Raw genomic sequence first — 20472 nt, forward strand, 5'->3', positions numbered from 1 at the left:
CATCAGCTTCACGTTTACCAAATTAAAAAGAAAAAACTTTTATTAGAAGTTATTCCTGGGTATTTCCCTGTATGAGTGATGTGCTTGAACTATCTTAAATTTTAGCCTTGCATAATGCCCTCCTCCTTGGAGCTGCTAGATAGAGAAACCCTTTGTCTTTCCCGTCCCAGAATTTGGTTGTGGGTTCTGACCCCTGCCAGTGAGTAAGTGGCCTCTTGATTCCTGTGCAGTTCTCTTTGGATCCCCAGCTCCATTGCTGCTGCTGCTTAAGCTCCCTGTACCTCAGCCCCTTCATTAAAGGAGGGTTAGTCAGTGGGTGGTAAGGAAAGTTGTTCGAAAAATATTGGCATCAAACAGAAGCTTACTCCAAACTAAATGTAAGAAAGGAATTGAAAGTATAGTAAAGAAGAGAGAGGAGAGTGAGAAAAATCAGGCAGTAGACATTTTCTTTCTCAACCAAATAATGGTGGGGTGCCTTTCTGATTCGACTGGTTCTAGAATATTCTTAAGTATTCAGGAACACAGCTGAAAATGTGAAGTTCATATTAGCTTTGGAAATTAGGCCTGAGGCTGTGTCTTGTATCAGCTAGCAAACCTGCAGTGCTCACGTACTGTCTTACACAAATGATGTACTGAGTACGTTAGCAGAACTGAATTGAACTGAAGGCCATGCTTAGTCCCAAAGGGCACTTGTCTCCCTTTCTGCCTAATATCTTTCTGTTCCTCCAGCCTTCTCACGCTACTGTCCCTCCATTTGTCCAGTCCAGACGTTATTATTTAATGAACCCTGTGTGATATTGAGGTAGTGATGATCACTAATGCTTTCAGAGTCCTCAGGATGCTTTCCAATTCTCCTGTCAGAGGGAAATGGCGAAGTTTGAGAGGTGAGTCTGTAAATGAGGCTTTGGCTGTGATCTTGGCTTCCAGGTTCTGCTTTCTTTAATGGGGGTATTTAAGCCTCGGTCCTAGTGTCTTTCAGCCTCGGTAATAGGGTTGTCTTGGTCTTCCTCCCGCTGGGAACCGGCCTGCCGAACTCCACGTTGTACCTCAGTTGAACTGACTCGAGTTGTGACATGGGCCTCAAGCTGTCCGTGGTTTTATTGTCTAGTTCTAGAGCATTATCATGGACTCATCGGTCCTTCTCTGAGTGACAGGAACCCCTTGTTACTGCTGCTGTGTGGTTTGGAGTGCAGGGTTCCTGGGGCAGAGACAGAAAGATTGCTAACTTGGGCCTTTTGCTAGACATTTTGGATAAAAAGGTAATTCTGAAGACCTAGGTTATGAATTTATGCACTTGACTTTTCCCAGTGAATCAGTAAGGTTGTGTTTAAAATAAATTGATTCCTTTGGAGGGAGGAGAGTTCTGTATTTTTCTTGTCCGCTCAGATTCTTGTAAGACTTCTTGAACTAGCCTCAAGAAGGACCAGTTCTTTTTGGAGACATGCATCTAGCCAGTTCCTAATATGAGCACATACTTAATGCAGGCAGATGGGCGTATGTTTTCTGCTGTGACCTGCCTGTCAGGAAGTGACACCCACAGGAAAATGTCTTATGACCCAGACTAGCTTGAGTTGGCTGTAGAGTGAGAGAGAGGGAGAGTCATATGATACAAAGATGAATCACTTGGATAGCATATTTGCTTTTCTTCCTTTGAAAGTACCAGTTTGGGGACTAGAGGGAATGAGACAGATGTGAAATAACCATGGAGGGCTGCCTGGCCTGGGGAAGAAGATTCCAGAAGGGAGGCCCATTGTTTCAGGGTTGCAGCAGCATCCCGGATTTCTAAGGACCTCTGAGGGTTAAGTTCTCACCCGCAAGAGAAGATGGGTTTTAGTCTTTGTGGCCTCTCATGTCCTAATTTCTTGCCTATCAGAGCTACTTAAAAGAACCCGATTCTAATCAGGTGGCAGATTCTTTTTCCTGCTGTGAGTTTTCCCTTCCATTGCTTTCTTAGTTTGTCATTCCTAAACTTTTTATTTTAAGATTTTGTTAACACCCAGGGAGTGGGATAGTAAGGCTGATAGAGGAAATCAAGCACTGATGGAGTTAACCTCATTCCATAATACCTTACTAATTTCCTTTCAGTTGATACTTTTTTGAGCCTTTACCTAATTGATGCAGAACAAGTTTGTATGACTTCACCTTGGAAGTTGGGGTTTGATGGTGTTAAAGTCTGTTTTACCATGTATACTAGGCGTGGCATCTTCTGTGACTACAGCCCTTTCTGGCAGTGGGACTGTTAGCTGCACACATGAGCCGTGTCTTCCCCTTACAAGCTGGGGAGAAGCCAGTGTCTGTCTTTAAGGATTGTCTTCCTATGCCTTCTCGTTTCTTTCTAGAGTCCTGCTGACCTGGTCTGTGACCCACTTTAATTAATTTGCCTTTAACATCCTATTTTTCTTTTCTCTCTGTAGAAGATCATTGCCGTCTTCAAACCCAAGAATGAAGAGCCATATGGGCACCTTAATCCTAAGTGGACCAAATGGCTGCAGAAGCTATGCTGTCCCTGCTGCTTTGGCCGTGACTGCCTTGTCCTCAACCAGGGCTATCTCTCAGAGGCAGGGGCCAGTCTGGTGGACCAAAAACTGGAACTCAACATTGTACCCCGTACAAAGGTCAGTGACCTGTCTCCAGGGAGCCTTGGTCCCTATCCAGAGTTTTCCTGGGCCTAAGTCCTGCTATATGTTAACCAAGCTATTAGGTCCAAGGAGGACTATGTATGCCCTGAATCTAGAGCTCTCAGCCTTTTTGGAGGGAAGGTGGTAGGTTTAGGCTCATGATTTGATCATCTGATGGAAGCTATCCTGAGAAGGATACACGTAAAAGTTTTGCATACAATTTCAGGAAATTCACTGACCCTCTGGTGCACATTTATGGGTTTTCCAAGTCTTTTGGTCCCAGGTAAACTGCAAGCTGGTTAGAAATCTGGCTACTTTTGTAGCTCATTGTCTTAGATTTCCAAGCTATTCCTTGATTTAGATATGTTCTAAAATGGACTAACTGATGTTAGCTAGTCACTAAAGTAAAGTCTGGCAGGAAGGATTCTAGGGTGGGCTGAGGGTTAAAGTAAAGGTCTGGTTTGGACATGTACAGAGAACTGACCTGGAATTCTCATCAATCTTTATGCTATGGGAGACTGGTACTTACCTGAACATAACAAAATTGGGGTCCCAGATCCAGGTAAATCCACACTTAGAATGAATTTGCACACACCTTATATGTATGATAGACTTAGCTTAGGTTCCAATCCCTACCACCGCCCCCAGTATGCTGAAATAACAGAATTGATTGCATACATTTTCAGGAAGTTTACTGATGCCAGGTGACGAGCCCCTATACTACAGGGTGTCAGCGGAACTTTCCAAGGGTTGTGAGGGGAAGGAATGCCTGCTGGTCAGCATATGAACATTCAAGGACACATCATCACCCATTTAGTATGTGTGGCTACCTAAGGTTTAGTAAAAACTTAAAGTGAAGCTCTATCTGCCTCCCTAAGGCTGCAGGGGCATCTTTGTAGCTATGGGCTTTAATCCTCTGAGAATTTGATGAAGGCTGGAGATCTCACTCCCAGAAAAAATTCATATATTTGTAATTGTTGTTTTGCATGTAGTTTCACGGGGATGGTTCATGGACCTGTTGGAGTCCATTCCTTGGCCTTGTAGAGACCATGCCAATAGACTAAAGACCCCTGCTTGAGGTTTTCTTTGCAGGTTTAGATAGTAGACTCTGGCCAAAGAGATGGGTCAGCAGACAGGATCTTCCCTTCAAACCTCTTTTTTCTGTTTTCCCAGGGTATTTTAGAAGAAATTGTGATTGTTTTGGTTGTTTAACTGTCTGCTCTTTTATTGCCAAACTCCAAACAATAAGCCAGCTGGTTTGTAAGTTCGTAAAGGTCAGGGATCATTTCTTGAAATTTCTTTTTATTCTCAGCACCTAGCAAAGTACTGTGGTTTTTTGTTTGTTTGTTTGTTTTGAGAGAAAGAGTATGCATGTGAGACGGAGGGTGGGGTGGGTTTGGGAAGCAGAGGGAGAGAGAGAATCTCAGGCAGGTTCCATGCTCAGTGCAATCCCACAATCCTGAGATCATGACCTGAGCCAAAATCAAGAGTCGGACACTAAACCGACTGACCCACCCAGGCGCCCCAAGCAGAGTACTGTTTTTATAGTAACTATTCCGGAAGTGCCAGCTGAATGACTGAGTGAATATCAAACCATGAGGGACAATCCTAGAGATCCTCCAACTCAAATCTATTGGGAGAGTGTTTGCTTATAGCTCCCACTGTCATCTGGCCTTATACAAAGCTCATTCTTCCCTTTATGCTTTCGTTCTGTCTGTACACAGAGTTAAATAGCATACTTGAATGTCTTGCATGATAATTAATGCTCCAAAGATCTCCTGCCTAACCTGAATTCCTCCTACTAGGCCCTTCCTAGACTCTAAACATTCTTTTAAATACTTGTGCTCATTGCTGTAATTGCCTTTCTTTACTAGGTAAGTAGCAGTCCGCACAGGGCCTTGTGCCGTCCTGCCTGTGCTTCTGGAGTAGAGTGCCTAGGAATGAGGGCTGGAGTCCAAATTCTGGCTCTGCAGCTCTTTATTGAGTGACCCTTGGCAAATCACTTAAGACAGCCTCACACGCTTTGCCTGCTCGGTTCCTCACTATAAAAATAGGGTTATAAATAGTTCCTACTTTATGGGGTGGCTATTAAGATTACACAGGATAATCCATGTAAAACACGTTGCCTGGTGCCTTTGCACAATGCAAATGCTCCATGTCTTAGCCTGTGGTACTTTTATGACCATTCTTATCATAACAGAATGTCACCTGCCAGGATCCTGTTCTTCCCCATCTCTGCTCTTCCTCTTTCCCTGTTAGAGAATCTTAATGTGGCTTGAGGATCTTTTGCATCAAAGCAACAACAAAATATTCATCTTCCATGAGACTGAGCTGAGACAGAACCTTGCAAGTTTAACCTATAGCTGCTAGAGAATAGTGAGAGAACTCTCTCCCCTCCCAACCTCCCCACCTTTGTGACAGGAGTCTGTCCAGTTGATGAGAGCAGCTGTCACTGGGAACAGGGCTCATGTTATGATGGAGCTTCAAATAGTAAGGCTCCAGGTCTCACTCGATAGCTTGTTTCTGCTCTCTGTTCCTGTGAGGTTTCGGGGTATGTTAGTTTCATTAGTCATAGAGAAAAAAGCGGGTTGTTACAGAGAGTGATTGAAAATAAATCTGGGTGGGGGGGAATGGGTGGTTTATTGCTTGAGAGAGTGAGGGTTTTCACTATGGAAACTGGCAAGATATTCTTAGGAAAGCCTTTTTTCTCCTTAATTCCTGTGCATGTGTTTCCTGGGCACAGAGTGCCATCCTACTATACCTAGCACATCCATTGTAGACACTTGCATTAACTTTGGATGGACAGATGAACGGAGAGGAGGGAGGGAATGATTCTGTCCCTCTTTCTGAGTTATAGGCACAATAATTAGTTATTTGTAATGAACTTTGCAAGGCTTAAAAAAGAATTTTCTTTTAAATCTGATTTTAGTTATTTATGTGCTCACTTGTTGCTGTCTCTGAGAGAAGCTTGTAACTCATTCATGCATTCACTTAATAAATATTTAATGAGCATGTGCCAGGCACTATGTTAGATATTGAGGCTGGTAATATGCATAAAGTAAGATGTTCTCTTTTTCCCCAGATCTCTTTAGTCTTAAGAGAGAGGTTACAGGGGTGCTTGGGTGGCTCAGTGGGTTAAAGCCTCTGCCTTCAGCTTGGGTTGTGTTCCCAGGGGCCTGGGATCGAGCCCCGCATCAGGCTCTCTGCTCAGCGGGGAGCCTGCTTCCTTCCTCCTCTCTTTCTGCCTACTTGTGATCTCTATCTGTCAAATAAATGGATAAAATCTTAAAAAGAGAGAGAGAGAGGTTAGATGTACAAACGGATAATCACAAGACGGTGTGATAAGGGTGATAATGGATATATCTACGGATTACAGTGATATCACTACAATTTGACAATCAAGTGTAATAATTTTTTTTAAAAGATTTTATTTATTTGACAGAGAGAGACACAGCGCAAGAGAGAACACAAGCAGGGAGAGTGGGAGAGGGAGAAGCAGGCTTCCCTCCAAGCAGGGAGCCCAAACCGGGACTCGATCCCAGGACCCTGGGATCATGACCTGAGCCGAAGGCAGATGCTTAACGACTGAGCCACCCAAAAGCCATCTGCCTTTGGCTCAGGTCGTGATCCTGGGGTCCTGGGCAGGGAGCTGGGAGCCTGTTTCCACTTCTTCTGCTTCTCCCTCTGCCCCTCTAACCTGCTCATGCTTACTCTCTCTCTCAAAAAAATAAATCCTTAAAAAAAATGTTTTTTTGAGTAGGCAATGCATGCATCTGGTGTGGAGATCAGAAGGCACAATAGAAAAAAAAAAAAAAAAAAAAAAGAAGGCACAATAGGGTAAACGGAGAAGAGCAATTCAGCCTCTCTCCCACCTCTGCCTTCCAGCCACTCCATTTCCTTCCTCAGAGGCAGCTTCCAGTACAAGTTTCTTATGTAATATTCCAGATATAGTCTGCACAGATATTATATATATATGTAATCTATATGTATATTGCTATATACATATATATAATCTATGCAGACAATATATATTATATATAATGTATACAATATATAATATAATATGTATAATATTGATATATATTGCTATATACATATATAATCTATGCAGACAATATATATTTTATATATATAGCAATTCAGTATATATATAGCATATTCAGTAAATATATATATATATATATATATATATATATGGCAATTCAGTAAAGATTAAAACCCATTTTAATGTTTATCTTTTAATGTTTAATGTTTATTTTTAAAATGTGAATAAATTGGGCCACCTGGGTGGCTTGGTCATTAAGTGTCTGTCTTCGGCTCGGGTCATGATCCCAGGGTCTGGCGATCAAGACCCACATCAGGCTGCCTGCTCAGCGGGAAGCCTGCTTCACCATCTTCTACTACCCCTGCTTGTGTTCCTGCTCTTGCTGTCTCTCTCTCTCTGTCAAATAAATAAATATTTTTAAAAATGTGAACAAATTGCACATAGTGCAGAATTCAAAAGAAATAAAAAGGTATAGAGTACATTGCAATTTGTTTTTACCTGGAGAGAAAATAGGCATTGGGCCCTCTTCTCCCAACCTAGGAGATGGCTTTATTAGTCAGGGGAACTCATGCTAGCTGCTGTAACAACTCCTGAATCTCGGTGGTTTAATGGATTTTGCTCACATCCTAGATTCGTGCCAGTCAGGTAGCTCTCCCTGATCCCTTGTCACTCCCTCTATGTAGTGACAAGAAATGTAAGATCTTTCCATGATGTGGTTTTGCCATCTCAGAGCCCTTCATTTCCAGCTACACAGACTGGGGAATGTAAACTAAGGATAATGGGAGATTTTAGGGGCCAGCCCCGGAACTGATAGACATGCATCGCTTTGTCAACATTGCATTGGCCTGAACTATTCATATTAGGAAGGCCAAGGAGTGCATTCCTTATGCATCCACTGGAAGAGGATCAGTGTTGGTGAGTGTCCAGCTAGTCCGTGCGGTCGTGGTATGGTTCCTCATACTCAACTGTAACCTAGGTATCTGTTCTCTTTCCACTCTAGGTAGTGTACCTGGCCAGCGATACCTTCAACTATAGTGCCATTGACCGAGTGAAGTCCAGGGGCAAGCGGCTTGCGCTAGAGAAAGTGCCAAAAGTCGGGCAGCGGTTCAATCGCATCGGGCTGCCACCAAAGGTATACCAGCACCTGTGTGGCTTAGGCAAGGTGATGATGTGTGTGGTGTGACTACCCCAGTGGCGAAACAAGGCACCTAGAGACTTGCCTGTAGACATGAATATGTCTGAGGGCCTAAGGTTTGGGGAATAATTCTCCAGAGAACAGAGCCCCTCACTTTCCCACTTTACTCCTCTGGCCCATTTAGGTGGGCTTCTTGAATCTGTATGGGGAATCCCATGACCTTTTTCTGATATAAACGCCACAGGGCATTATGGGCCACCACGGCTTACTCGTGGGCTCTCTGGACTTGAACAGTGGGGAGATACCTTTATTCCTCCTCTTTGGCTGCAGGTTGGTTCATTCCAGCTCTTTGTTGAAGGCTACAAAGATGCGGACTACTGGCTCCGGCGTTTCGAAGCAGAGCCCCTCCCGGAGAACACTAACCGGCAGCTGCTACTGCAGTTCGAGAGGCTGGTGGTGCTGGACTATATCATCCGCAACACTGGTGAGCAGCGCTGGGCGGCCCGGGGCCCGTGCCGGACCACCAGGAGGCGCGCGGAGGCCTGGGGGCTTGCCGAGCTCCACACCGGAGTGCCTTCTTGGGACGAAGCTTTCCTGAGTCAGAAGGGCCTCGATAATACTTTTCCAAGACAAGCTTTGTTCAGGCACATTGTTTGTGGTTACCAGAGGTGGTGAGTCCCGGAGCCAGCAGTTACTGATGTTTTATCTTAGCCTCTTTCCCCGTCTCAGACGGAAGACACATTGGCTCTCCCCAAGCGACATCAAGAGTACTTTGTTCTTGATCCCTAGTCACTCATAGTAGCAAGACTATCCCAGGACAGTTTTATCTTTAAGTACCTCATATCCATGCACTCATTTGGTATTTGTCACTTTGTGACTGGCTTATTTTACTTAGCATATGACCCTAAGCTTCATTCATATTGCAGCATATATCAGAATTCTTTCCTTTTTAAGGCTGGATGTACATTGTATGTATATACTGTATTTTGCTTATCCATCCATCAGTGGACAGTTGGGTTGCTTCCAGTTTTAGCTTTTGTGACTAATGCTGCTTAATATGGGTGTACAGATATCTTTGAGACACTACTTTCATGTCTTTTATTCATGTCTTTTAAGTATATACCCAGAAGTGGAATTGCTGGAGAAAATGGTAGTTCTATTTAATTTTTTTAAAGTGAAATATGGTTGACCTATGTTTAATTTTTGGAGGAACTGCCATCCTGCTTTCCACAATGGCTGCACCGTTTTACATTGCCACCGGTGGCGCATAGAGGTTCCAGTTTCTCTACCTTTTCATCACCACTTGTTGTTTTTTGGGTTTTGTTTTGTTTTTCATTCATAGCCAACCTGATAGGTATACTGTGGTCTCTCATTGTAATTTTGCATTTCCCTAATGGCTAGTGATGTTGTGAACATCCCTTCATGTACTTTTTGGCCATTTGCATATCTTTGGAGAAATGTCTGTTCAACTTCTTTCCGATCTTTGAATCAGGTTGTTTTATTGTTGAGTTATAGGAGTTTTTTATATACTCTGGATATTAATTCCTTATCAAATATGTGATTTGCAAATATTTCCTCCCATATTGTTGGGTGCCTTTTTATTTTGTTTATAGTATCTTTTGATGCAATTTTAAATTTTCATGAAGTCCAGTTTGTCTATTTTTTTAATTTATCATCTGTGCCTTTGGTGTCATATGTAAGAAATTATTGCCAAATCGAATGCCATGAAGCTTTTGTCCTGTGTTTTTGTCTTAAGAGTTTTGTAATTTTTGGTCTTAGAGTTAGGTCATGGATCCATTTGAGTCAATTTTTGCATATGGTGTGAGGTAAGGGCCCAGCTTCATTTTCTGTATGTGGATATTCAGTTTTCCCAGCACCATCTGTTGAAAAGACTATCTTTTCATTGTTGAAGGTTCTTTTCACCCTTGTCGAAAACCATTTGATCATATATGCAAAGGTTTATGTCTGTATGGTATTTCATTTGTCTATGTCTGTCTTTATGCCAGTACCACACTATTTTGATTTCTATAGTTTTAAGTTTTATTGTAAGAGTTTAGTTTTGTTTGTTTGTTTTAAAGATTTTATTTATTTATTGGACAGAGAGAGATCACAAGTAGGCAGAGAGGCAGGAAGAGAGAGGAAGGGAAGTAGGCTCCCCGCTGAGAGGAGAGCCCGATGTGAGGCTTCATCCCAGGACCCCGGGATCATGACCTGACCTGAAGGCAGAGGCTTTAACCCACTGAGCTACCCAGGCACCCCTTGTTTTTTTTTTTTTTTTTTTTTTTTTTAAGAGCAAGAGGGGCGTGCTCATGTGCATACAAGTTGGGGAGGAGGGGAAGAGGGAGAGAGAATCCTAAGCAGGCTCCGTGCCCAGCACAGAGCCCAACACAGGCTCCCTCTTATAACCCCAAAATTACAACCTGAGCTGAAACCAAGAGTTGGACATCCAGCAGACTGAGCCACCCAGGCACCCCTGCATGGTGTAGTCTTTAGATTTTGTGTTTCTAGGAATTTGGCCATTTCATCTAGGTTATCCAGTTTTTTGCCATACAGTTGCCTATAGTACTTTCTTATAATCCTTTTTTTTTTTTAAGATTTTATTTATTTATTTGACAGAGATCACAAGTAGGCAGAGAGGCAGGCAGAGAGAAAGGAAGGGAAGCAGGCTCCCTGCTGAGCAGAGAGCCAGATGCGGGGCTCTATCCCAGGACCCTGGGATCATGACCTGAGCCAAAGGCAGAGGCTTAATCCACTGAGCCACCCAGGCGCCCCGCTTATAATCCTTTTTTTAAAATTTTGATATAATTGGTAATAATGACCTACTTTCATTTCTGATTTTAGCAATATCAGTCTTTTTTTTTTTTATTAAACTAAATAGCTAAATGGTTATCGGTTCTATTCATCCAGCGAGACAACTGTTGTAGTTCAGTTTTAGAGCATTTAGTTTATTTAACTATAATGTACATACAGATATATTTGGATTTTCATCCACGATCTTATTATTTCCTTTCTATTTCTATTATTTTCTTTCTATTATTTCTTTCTATTTTGTGTTCTTGTCTTTTTTTCCCCCTCTCCTCCTTCCTATGATCTCTTTTCTTTCTTGTTTTCTTTTAAATTATTTTGTAATTAGGAGCACCTGGGTGGCTCATCTGGTTAAGCGTCTAGCTCTTGATTTCGTCTCAGGTCATGATCTCAAGGTCTTGAGAATGAGCCCCATGTCAGACTCCGTCCTCAGCACAGAGTCTGCTCGAGATTCTTTCTTCCTCTCCCTCTGCCCCTCCCCCTGCTCACACATGCTCTCTAAATAAATAAATAAAAATCTTAAATTATTTTGTAAATATTTCATTTCTCCCCTTTTTTAGCTCAGGAGTTTAAATGCTTTGTCTTTTCTCTTGATGGTTAAAGATTACCATGTGAATCTTTGATTTCCCAAAATCTAATTGGTAGAAACCCTTAGCTTCATCTCCAGGCTTTTGTACTATTAGCATCATACATTTTAATTATATATGCATGTATGTATGTATATGTGTCTGTATGTTTGTACATATGTTAAACCACTTTTTTGTAAAACCATAAGGTGATATTGTCATTATTATTACTGTTATTAATAATAATTAGGGAGACGTTTGAGCATATATGAAACCTGTAGGCACTGGTCATTCCAGCCATAACAGCTATCAGTCCATGACCAATCCTATCCCATTCACATTTCTGTTTACTTATCTTATTATTATTATTTATCTTTTTAAATATTTTTATTTATTTGACAGAGAGACAGCAAGAGAGGGAACACAAGCAGGGGAATGAGAGAGGGAGAAGCAGGCCTCCCCTGAGTAGGCAGCCTGAGGCGGGACTCGATCCCAGGATCCTGGGGTCATGACCTGAGCTGAAAGCAGATGCTTAGCAACGTGTGCCACCCAGGCACCCTCTTCTTTCATTATTTTAAAGCAAATTACAGTTCTTATTTTAAAGATTTTATTTATTTATTTGACAGAGATCACAAGCAGGCAGAGAAGCAGGCAGAGAGAGAGGAGGAAGCAGGCTCCCCACTGAGCAGAGAGCCCGATGTGGAGCTTGATCCCAGGACCCTGGGATCATGATCTTGAGCCGAAGGCAGAGGCTTCAACCCACTGAGCCACCCAGGCGCCCCCAGATCTAATTTTATTCATAATTATTTCAGTGTGTGTCTCTACAAGATAACTTAAAAAAAAAAAAACTGTCATACCACAACAAAGCTAATATTTATCTAGATTTACTAATATATTTACCCATTTTATTGCTCTTTAAATTTTTATGTCCAAGCTTCTGTTGGGGATAATTTTCCTTTGACTTAGAGAACATATATACATATTTTATTAAGATTTTATTTATTTACTTGAGAGAGAGAAAGAGAGCACAAGCAGGGGAAGAGGGAGAGGGAAAAGCAGACTTCCTACTGAGTGGGGAGCCTGAGGCAGGGCCAGATCCAAAGATCCTGGGATCATGACCTGAGTCAAAGTCAGATATTTAATTAACTGAGCCACCCAAGTGCCCTGACTTAAAGTTTTTTTTTTTTTTTTTTTTTTAAGATTTTATTTACTTATTTGACAGAGAGCACAAGTAGGCAGAGAGGCAGGCAGAGAGAGGGGGAAGCAGGCTCCCCACTGAGCAGAAAGCCTGATGCGGGGCTCGATCCCAGGACCCTGGGACCATGACCTGAGCCAAAGGCAGAGGCTTAACCCACTGAGCCACCCAGGCGCCCCAACCCTGACTTAAAGTTTAATACTAGTCTGCTGATGATGAATTTTAGTTTTGTTTGTCTGAAAATGTCTTTATTTCACCTTCATTTTTGAAGGCTATGTATGCTGGGTGTAGAATTTGGAACTGGCAGTTTAGTTAAATAAATCCATTCCGTTGTCTTCTTGTTCCCATGATTTCTGTGAAGTCAGTTGTTCCTGTATTATTGTAGTTTCTTTGAAGGTAATCTCTTTTTCTCCAGCTCCTTTGAGATTTTCCCTGTAGTTGATTTTCAGAATTTTTACTGCAATATGCTTGGTGTAGTTTGCTTTGTATTTATCCTGTTAGGGATTCACAATTTCCCTTGAATCAGTAGTTTGATACCCTTTGTCACTTTTGGAAGATTCTCAGCTATTCTCTCTTTTATTTATTTATTTATTTTTAAAAGTTTAAAACACTTATCATGCACCTCTATACCCAGCATGGTGCTCGAGCTCATGACCCCAAGATCAAGAGTCGCCTGCCCTTCTGACTGAGCCAGCCAGGCGCCCCTGTTCACTCTTTAAATGATTACTTCTGCCCATATTTTTCTCCATTCTCAGAAGAGAATCCAATCACATGTTGTTAGAAACACTTTTTTTCCTGGGTGCTTTGTTCTGCTCTTTTTTTGTGACCTTTCAGATTATTACTTCTGTCTTTGGCAAAATCTACTGTTAAGCTCATCTGTCAGATTTCTCAACTTCGTAACTAAATTTTTCAGTTGTTGAATTTCTGTTTGATTCTTTTTTATGGATTCTTGTTTTCTGCTGCTATTCTTTTTTTTTTTTTTTAATTTATTTGACAGAGAGAGAGACATCACAAGTAGGCAGAAAGGCAGGCAGAGGGGGAGGGGGAGGCAGGCTCCCTGCCGAGCAGAGAGCCCACCGCAGGGCCCGATCCCAGGACCCCAAGACCATGACCCGAGCCAAAGGCAGAGGCCCAACCCACTGAGCCACCCAGGTGCCCTCTGCTACTATTCTTAATCTTGCTTTTTATCTTCTTAAACATATCAAGGATTTTATCTTGAATATTTTAGAGTCTAGATCTTCATTGTTTGGAATCCCTGTAGGTTTTTTTTTTTTTTTTTAAGATTCTATTTATTTATTTGACAGATAGAGATCACAAGTAGACAGAGAGGCAGGCAGAGAGAGAGGAGGAAGCAGACTCCCCGCTGAGCAGAGAGCCTGATGTGGGGCTCGATCCCAGGATCCTGGGATCATGACCTGAGCCGAAGGCAGAGGCTTTAACCCACTGAGCCACCCAGGCGCCCCTCCCTGTAGGTTTTTAAAATTTTTCTGTCTTCTTATTTTAGTCGTGTCACTATATCTCTTTATATACCTGGTTATTTTTGATTGTCAGATGTTATATATCAAAAATGGTAGAATTATTTGGAAGCCTAGGATGCTGATATAAGTCCTGTGTAGAAGTTGTTTGCATGTGGCAAGCAGCTAGGGGTACCAGCAATCCAGAGTCACTTTAATTCCAGGTATTGAAGGGAAACTCTGCTTAGTTCCAAGGTGTAGTGGGTCAGGTTTCAACCCAAAGCATGGGTTATTTACCATAGTCTCCTCCCCTTATCAGTCACTGAACTAGGATTTTGTCTTCCCAGCTCCACAAGGCTGTTAGAACACTGCTGCACCTCTCATCCTCTTTATCAGCAGGTGCTCTAGGAGAAAAGAAGCCACAAATAATGGACTTCCTGTCTGAATTGCCTTTCTCTCCCAGGTCTCAACACTTTAACTCTTAATGGTCTTGTTAAAGTCTCCAATACCTTCAAGAGATTTAAAAATATTTTAGGGCACCTGGGTGGCTCAGTCATTAAGCTGCCTTTGGCTCAGGTCATGATCCCGGGGTCCTGGGATCTGAGCCCCACATTGGGCTCCCTATTCGGCGGGAAGCCTGCTTCTCCCTCTTCCACTCCCTCTGCTTGTGTTCCTTCTCTTACTGTGTCTCTCTCTGTCAAATAAATAAGTAAAATCTTTAAAAAAAACTTTATCAGTTTTTTATAGTTTTCTCAGTGGAGTGATTGGACCAAGTGCCGAAAATATGTAGTCCATCATGACTGAACGTGAAAGTCACCCCACTTTTTTCTAACTTCATGTTTTTGTTCACAGATCGAGGCAATGACAACTGGCTGATTAAGTATGACTGTCCAATGGATAGTTCTAGCTCTCGGGTAAGAGGCTGAGCTATGGTAGTGTGTATGCATAATACAGAAACACATAACAATCAGAGATTAAGTCACATAGATTCAGAAGAATCAAGATAGCACATGTATTTAAAATTGATTGGTTAATATTTGATAGAGTTTTCCCTCCATCTGTTTTTTAAGTGGTATCTTATTGAATGATGTTCATATATACCGAATGAAGAAGGGTTCAAATATGTTTGGAACATGTTACATATGCCTTTCTTGGAGATTCACATTGCATAGGAGCATAGTAATGGTCTGAGAAGTAGTCCATTAAATTTATCTATTTAATTTTGTTTGGCCAGTAATTTCTAAACTTTTTTAGAATACTTTTCTCATAATAGACAATTCCGTAGAACATCAGTTTAGAAAAAGCTGCTTCCTGCAACTTTCCTTACTTTCTCATTGCTTTCATCCTCTACCATGCTTTTCTATTCCTGCTCAGTCTGCACATTTTAAAGAATTAGTAGGAACGCTACCTAGAATAGGAGAGTAAGGTTGACTTTTATTCCTTATAATAAGTGTTTTTTTGTCCAGCTTTATTTAAATAGAATTGACATATAACATTGTGCAGATTTAAGATGTGCAACGTGGTGATTTAATGCATGTATATTTTGCAAAATGTTTACCACAATAGGTTGGTTAACACATTCTCATAGTGTTTTTACTTCCTTCTCTAATAGTGGTTCTCATATTTGGGACATCAGAATCACCTGAAGAGTTGACTAAAAATAATACAAACTCTTTGGGCCTTTCCCCACTAGGTCCTGGGTAAAACTCAGGATTCCATTCTTTTAATAAGATATCCTAGGGGATTCTGATGCAGGTATCCTCAACCCACATATCCTGTTTCTGTGATGGCACTTGTGAACCTGAAGTAGGGAGCCAAACAGTCACGAGAGTGTCTGATGGGCTCTCATAGGTAGACTGCCCTACTCTGCAATCAGCCTTGTCCTTTTCCCTTATCATTGAAATGGCAAGAGACTCTTGTGCAAGAGTGGCCAGTTCTGCACAGAGCGGTTCTGTTGTGTCATAGGAAAATGTGGTCACCAGTGAAGTAGCATCTGGTCAAGGTCTACACAAAAGGACCTTGGCTGGCTGATAATTTGCTTTTTCCTTTTTCTTTTCATAATCTCAGGACTCACTGCCTTTCACTAGGAGGAAAGGCCCAGAGTTATCTTTGTTATTGTCAGTTTCCTTCTTACCAAGGGCTGTGGCAGCTTCCGGGGAAGTGCACCTTTCCTAAGATAAGGGACTCTGAGACCCTTGAATAGGCCAAATCAGAGGTGCCATAAATGTCCTAAGACTAGGAACTGTGGAAACTAGTCAGAGGTTGACCAAGGATTGGTGCCTGTGGGGGTTGAGGTAGGGTGCTCTGCTACTACTATAAAGGGCTTGAGGTAGGTGGGACCCTAAGTATTTGGTCTTTCCTTGCTCTTTAGGACACAGACTGGGTGGTGGTGAAGGAGCCTGTTATCAAGGTGGCTGCCATAGACAATGGGCTGGCTTTCCCCCTGAAGCATCCTGATTCCTGGAGGGCATGTAAGTCTAAGACCACTGTGGTCTGGCTCTTTTCCTGCTTAGGCTTAGTTTCTCTTCTATGCAGTGAAGATAATAATACTTCTACGACAGGATTGTTTTAAGAATTGATGGAATAATGCAGCTCATGCATTTAGCACAGTAGCTGACATACGGCAAGTACTGCAAAATGCAAAGTATTATTGTCATTTTTACTTTACATTATTCCTATTAAAAGCGCACAGCTGAGTTTTCTCATCTGTGTTTTTGTTTTTCTCGTACTTTCTGAGGACTATCTTATTTATCCCATTTGTGTTTCTAAATAGAAGCTATTGTCAGTGTTCTGTCTTCCTTGTTGACATCCTGGAAGTCAGCCCCTGTACTGTTAATAACAGAGAAACTCTTGGAAAGAGAGAGAGATACAAGTAGGAAGTCATTAGCCCCTTTGCAGTACAGTCTGTCTTCTCAGAAGGAGCATCTGAATGTCTTCAGTGGCAAGTCACTGGAAGGTCACGTAATGTCTGAGAAAGAGCACCACCTCTGGGATTCTGCGGTCCTGGCCTTGAATCCTAATTCCTCTACTTACTCTATAGCGGATTTACATCCCTTGTGATTTTCTTTCCTGTTGTATATCATGTGAGAGGGGCATTCTGCCTTCTGCAGTGCTCTGATAGGTGGAGGACATAGATGGGCAGCTTTGCTTTGTGCTTTTCCTTTTTTCAGATCCCTTTTACTGGGCCTGGTTGCCCCAGGCAAAAGTCCCATTCTCTAAGGAGATCAAAGATCTGATTCTTCCAAAGATATCGGACCCTAACTTCGTCAAGGACTTGGAGGAGGACCTGTATGAACTCTTCAAGGTTAGCCCTGGGAGCCTCAACCTTAAAACTATATGGAAGAAGGAATTTCTAATGGCTTTTCTAATGGCTCCTGATACAAGCCAAGAGAGAATGGCTAACACTCCTCTGACCTGTGGTAGCCAATGAAGAGCAAGCAAGATTCCCGCATGTGGACAGCAAGACCTGGTTTGGGGCAATTTGGAAAAAAAAAAAAATTTGACAGCTGTGGTGAATCACCGTGGGTTTATCCTGCGTGTCATGGGCTGCACAGTGTCTGCAGAGTTCTCCTTGGCAAATGGTGCTCTAGAGCCTGAAGTTCTGTAGAGTCAGATAATAATGAGACTCAGGACAAGATATTTACTTGTTCTCTTTCCCCATCTGTGAAACAGAGTTCTTGGGGTGGTAGTTAATTTCACTAAGTCTCATAAGCTCCATGTAAGTTTTCTTTATTAGAAAGTTTCTGTTTAGGGGAAGAAAATGGGTTCTTCTGAGGGATTCATGCAGGCTTTATCTCTGCTCTTTTGCAGAAAGATCCTGGTTTTGACAGGGGCCAGTTCCATAAGCAGATTGCTGTCATGCGGGGACAGGTAAGCCTGGGACTTCCTCCTGTTGTTATCCCTGGGATCTCTCTGGGAGGGTCATGTGCTCATGTTGAGTAAATGTGTAAAGCTTGTGTTTTACACCCTTGGAGTCTATGCCTTACTTACTTATGACTCTGTCGTAGCATGTGGGAGAGGAAAGGGAGCTCTTGCAAATCTCCCACCTTTTCCATGGTATCCAGTGCTTGGTGAGGCACTATGTGCTCAGCTCTGTGCCAGTTGCTAGGTGGTTCATTGGTAAATTTACCCAGTGGCCCCTGTCCTCAAGTTGCTCAAGGCAGGCCATATGCCTTGGTGGTTAAGAGCTAGCCTCTGGAGTCAGACTTGTTCACTACTTACAAGCTCTGTGTCCTTGGGCAAGAGCCTCTGCTGCCTTGTTTATAAAATGTGACAATAATAACACCTTGCAGAGTTGGGCAGTGGATTACATAAGATAATGCATATCAAGTGTTTAGTAAAGATAATTACCTAGCACATGGTTAGTACTCATATATTGGCTGTGGTTATAATTTTTGTTATCATGGTTACAAGTCATATTATTTCTTTTTTTGGAGATTTTATTTATTTGACAGAGAGAGACACGGCAAGAGAGGGAACATAAGCAGGGGTAGTGGGACAGGGAGAAGCCAGCTTCCCACCGAACAGGGAGCCTGTTGCAGGGCTCAGCCCCAGGACCCTGGGATCATGATCTGAGCTGAAGGCAGACGCTTAATGACTGAGCCACCCAGGCACCCCTACAAGTCATATTATTTCTTCTCTCTCCACTTCACCTTCAAAGAGAGCTAAGGAAACTCCTAGGGCACTGTTGATCTTCCAAAATATAGTAAAGACTATGCCTGAAAAATTGTTTTAAAACTCACAGGGCATTGACATTCTTATCACTTTAAAGAGATCTGGGATGGCCTAGTGGTTAAGGGGCACGCACTGATCTTGGTGCCTGTGTTTGGGTTCTGCTTCTGTCATTTATTGGCTGTGAGGTCTTGGAGAAGTTGCTTAATCTCTCCTTCCTTTAACTTCTCCATTTGTGACCTAGGGTTAATAATAGCACCTACATCATAGGGTTATTATGAAATAAATGATTTGGAGTAGTGCGTGATGAATTGAAGTTCTCAATGTGCATTAGCTGTTTTATGATTTGGTGTATAGAAAAAGCAACTTTCGGGGCGCCTGGGTGGCTCAGTGGGTTAAGCCGCTGCCTTCGGCTCAGGTCATGATCCCAGGGTCCTGGGATCGAGTCCCGCATCGGGCTCGCTGCTCAGCGGGAAGCCTGCTTCCCTTCCTCTCTCTCTGCCTGCTTCTCTGCCTACTTGTGATCTCTCTCTGTCAAATAAATAAATAAAATCTTTAAAAAAAAAAAAAAAAGAAAAAGAAAAAGCAACTTTCACCTCCTTAAAGGATAGGAAGGTCTTTCTAGTTGTAATTAGGCATTTACCTCTTCCTACCGTTTTGGTAAAGGGTTCTGGTGAGAGCAACTCTTGGGATTACTGAGTCTGTGTTTCCTTGGAAATGGGACGTACAAAGGTTTTAAGAGCTGCAATTGTTACAGTTGACTGCATACCAGTAACGTGGCCTTCCTACATTTCTCAAGTCATGTAAGGGCCCAGTTAAGCTGGCAGGATTTTTGGAAACCTTAAAAACCACATGATGTACTGTGATATTGTGGAACTTAGCATAAAGGAATGCACTTCTTCTCAAGTTTATGCAGGCTGTGCCTCTGTCCCTGTTGTACTATCTTCCCTAATCCCTTTCCATCTTACTCCCTTGTCAAAACCATAGCACCCCTCTCTTGTATCCAGTTAAGGATGTTATCTAGAGTGGCAAAAGGTGGGTGGGAGAGTGATTTTATCTTTCTCTCCGTTTTATGCCCTTAATGTCCTTTGAGGGCCTTTTGGTCTCTTAACCTAGAGTGCCTACCTCTGAAACACCGGAAGCTTCATGAGCATCCAGCTCCTTTTTAGCTTACCAGTCACATGCCGAGGCAGAACAAGCCTTTGCCTTCCAGACGCCTGACCTGCCACAGGGAAAGGAGGTCACAACCCTTTACCTACCCGAGCCTACCCACGGAGTGCCTGTATGAGGGCCCTGAGCCAGAGGGGAAGAGTCCGAACTCCCAGAGAGACGGAGTTGGGTGACAGAAGTTGTTACTCACTGTAAAGATGTCACACCAGGTGTTAGAAAGAGTGCCAAGTCTGAGGTAAAGCCTCTTTAAATGGCATATTCGAAGACGATGTTTATCCTTTAGCATTATATGCCTGCTATCAATCTTTCGTCAGCTTTTTAATTTGAAAGATTTCAAAGCTTCAGTAAAGAGTAGACTTTTTCCCTGGATTCACCAGTTGTTACACTTAGTCGTCCACGCTTGCTTTACCTCTGTATCTATTTGCTTGTTTATCTGCTGATTATCTATCGGAATAATATCCATCTCTATATATCCCTGTAATTTCTCTCTTTAATATACCTGTGTAACTTGTCTCCTCCTAGGTAGATTGATATATATAAATAAATAAATAAATATATATATATATATATTTTTTTTAGATTTTATTTATTTTATTTGACAGACACAGATCAGAAGTAGGCAGAGGCAGGCAGAGAAAGAGGAAGGGAAGCAGGCTCCCTGCTGAGCAGAGCGCCCCATGCAGGGCTCGATCCCAGGACCCTGGGATCACGTCCTGAGCTGAAGGCAGAGGCTTTAACCCACTGAGCCACCACCCAGGCGCCCCTGATCAATATATTTTTTTTGGCCAAATCTTTAGAAAGTAAGTTGTAGAT

General features: G+C 42.4%; 1 protein-coding gene across 1 annotated transcript in view; it reads left to right on the plus strand.

Annotated features, from left to right (window-relative positions):
* Positions 1-20472, plus strand: part of LOC111145259 (phosphatidylinositol 4-kinase type 2 alpha) — a 30470-nt gene that overhangs the window by 5335 nt on the left and 4663 nt on the right. Inside the window, exons 2-8 of the mRNA XM_022500057.1 lie at positions 2415-2615; positions 7664-7795; positions 8129-8282; positions 14671-14732; positions 16190-16289; positions 16989-17122; positions 17629-17688. Of these exons, the coding sequence (XP_022355765.1) occupies positions 2415-2615; positions 7664-7795; positions 8129-8282; positions 14671-14732; positions 16190-16289; positions 16989-17122; positions 17629-17688 (843 nt within the window). The remainder of the gene's footprint in view (positions 1-2414; positions 2616-7663; positions 7796-8128; positions 8283-14670; positions 14733-16189; positions 16290-16988; positions 17123-17628; positions 17689-20472) is intronic.

The sequence above is a fragment of the Enhydra lutris genome, unplaced genomic scaffold, assembly GCF_002288905.1.
Source record: "Enhydra lutris kenyoni isolate GAN:26980312 unplaced genomic scaffold, ASM228890v2 scaffoldscaffold12, whole genome shotgun sequence".
NCBI classification, from domain to species: Eukaryota; Metazoa; Chordata; class Mammalia; order Carnivora; family Mustelidae; genus Enhydra; species Enhydra lutris.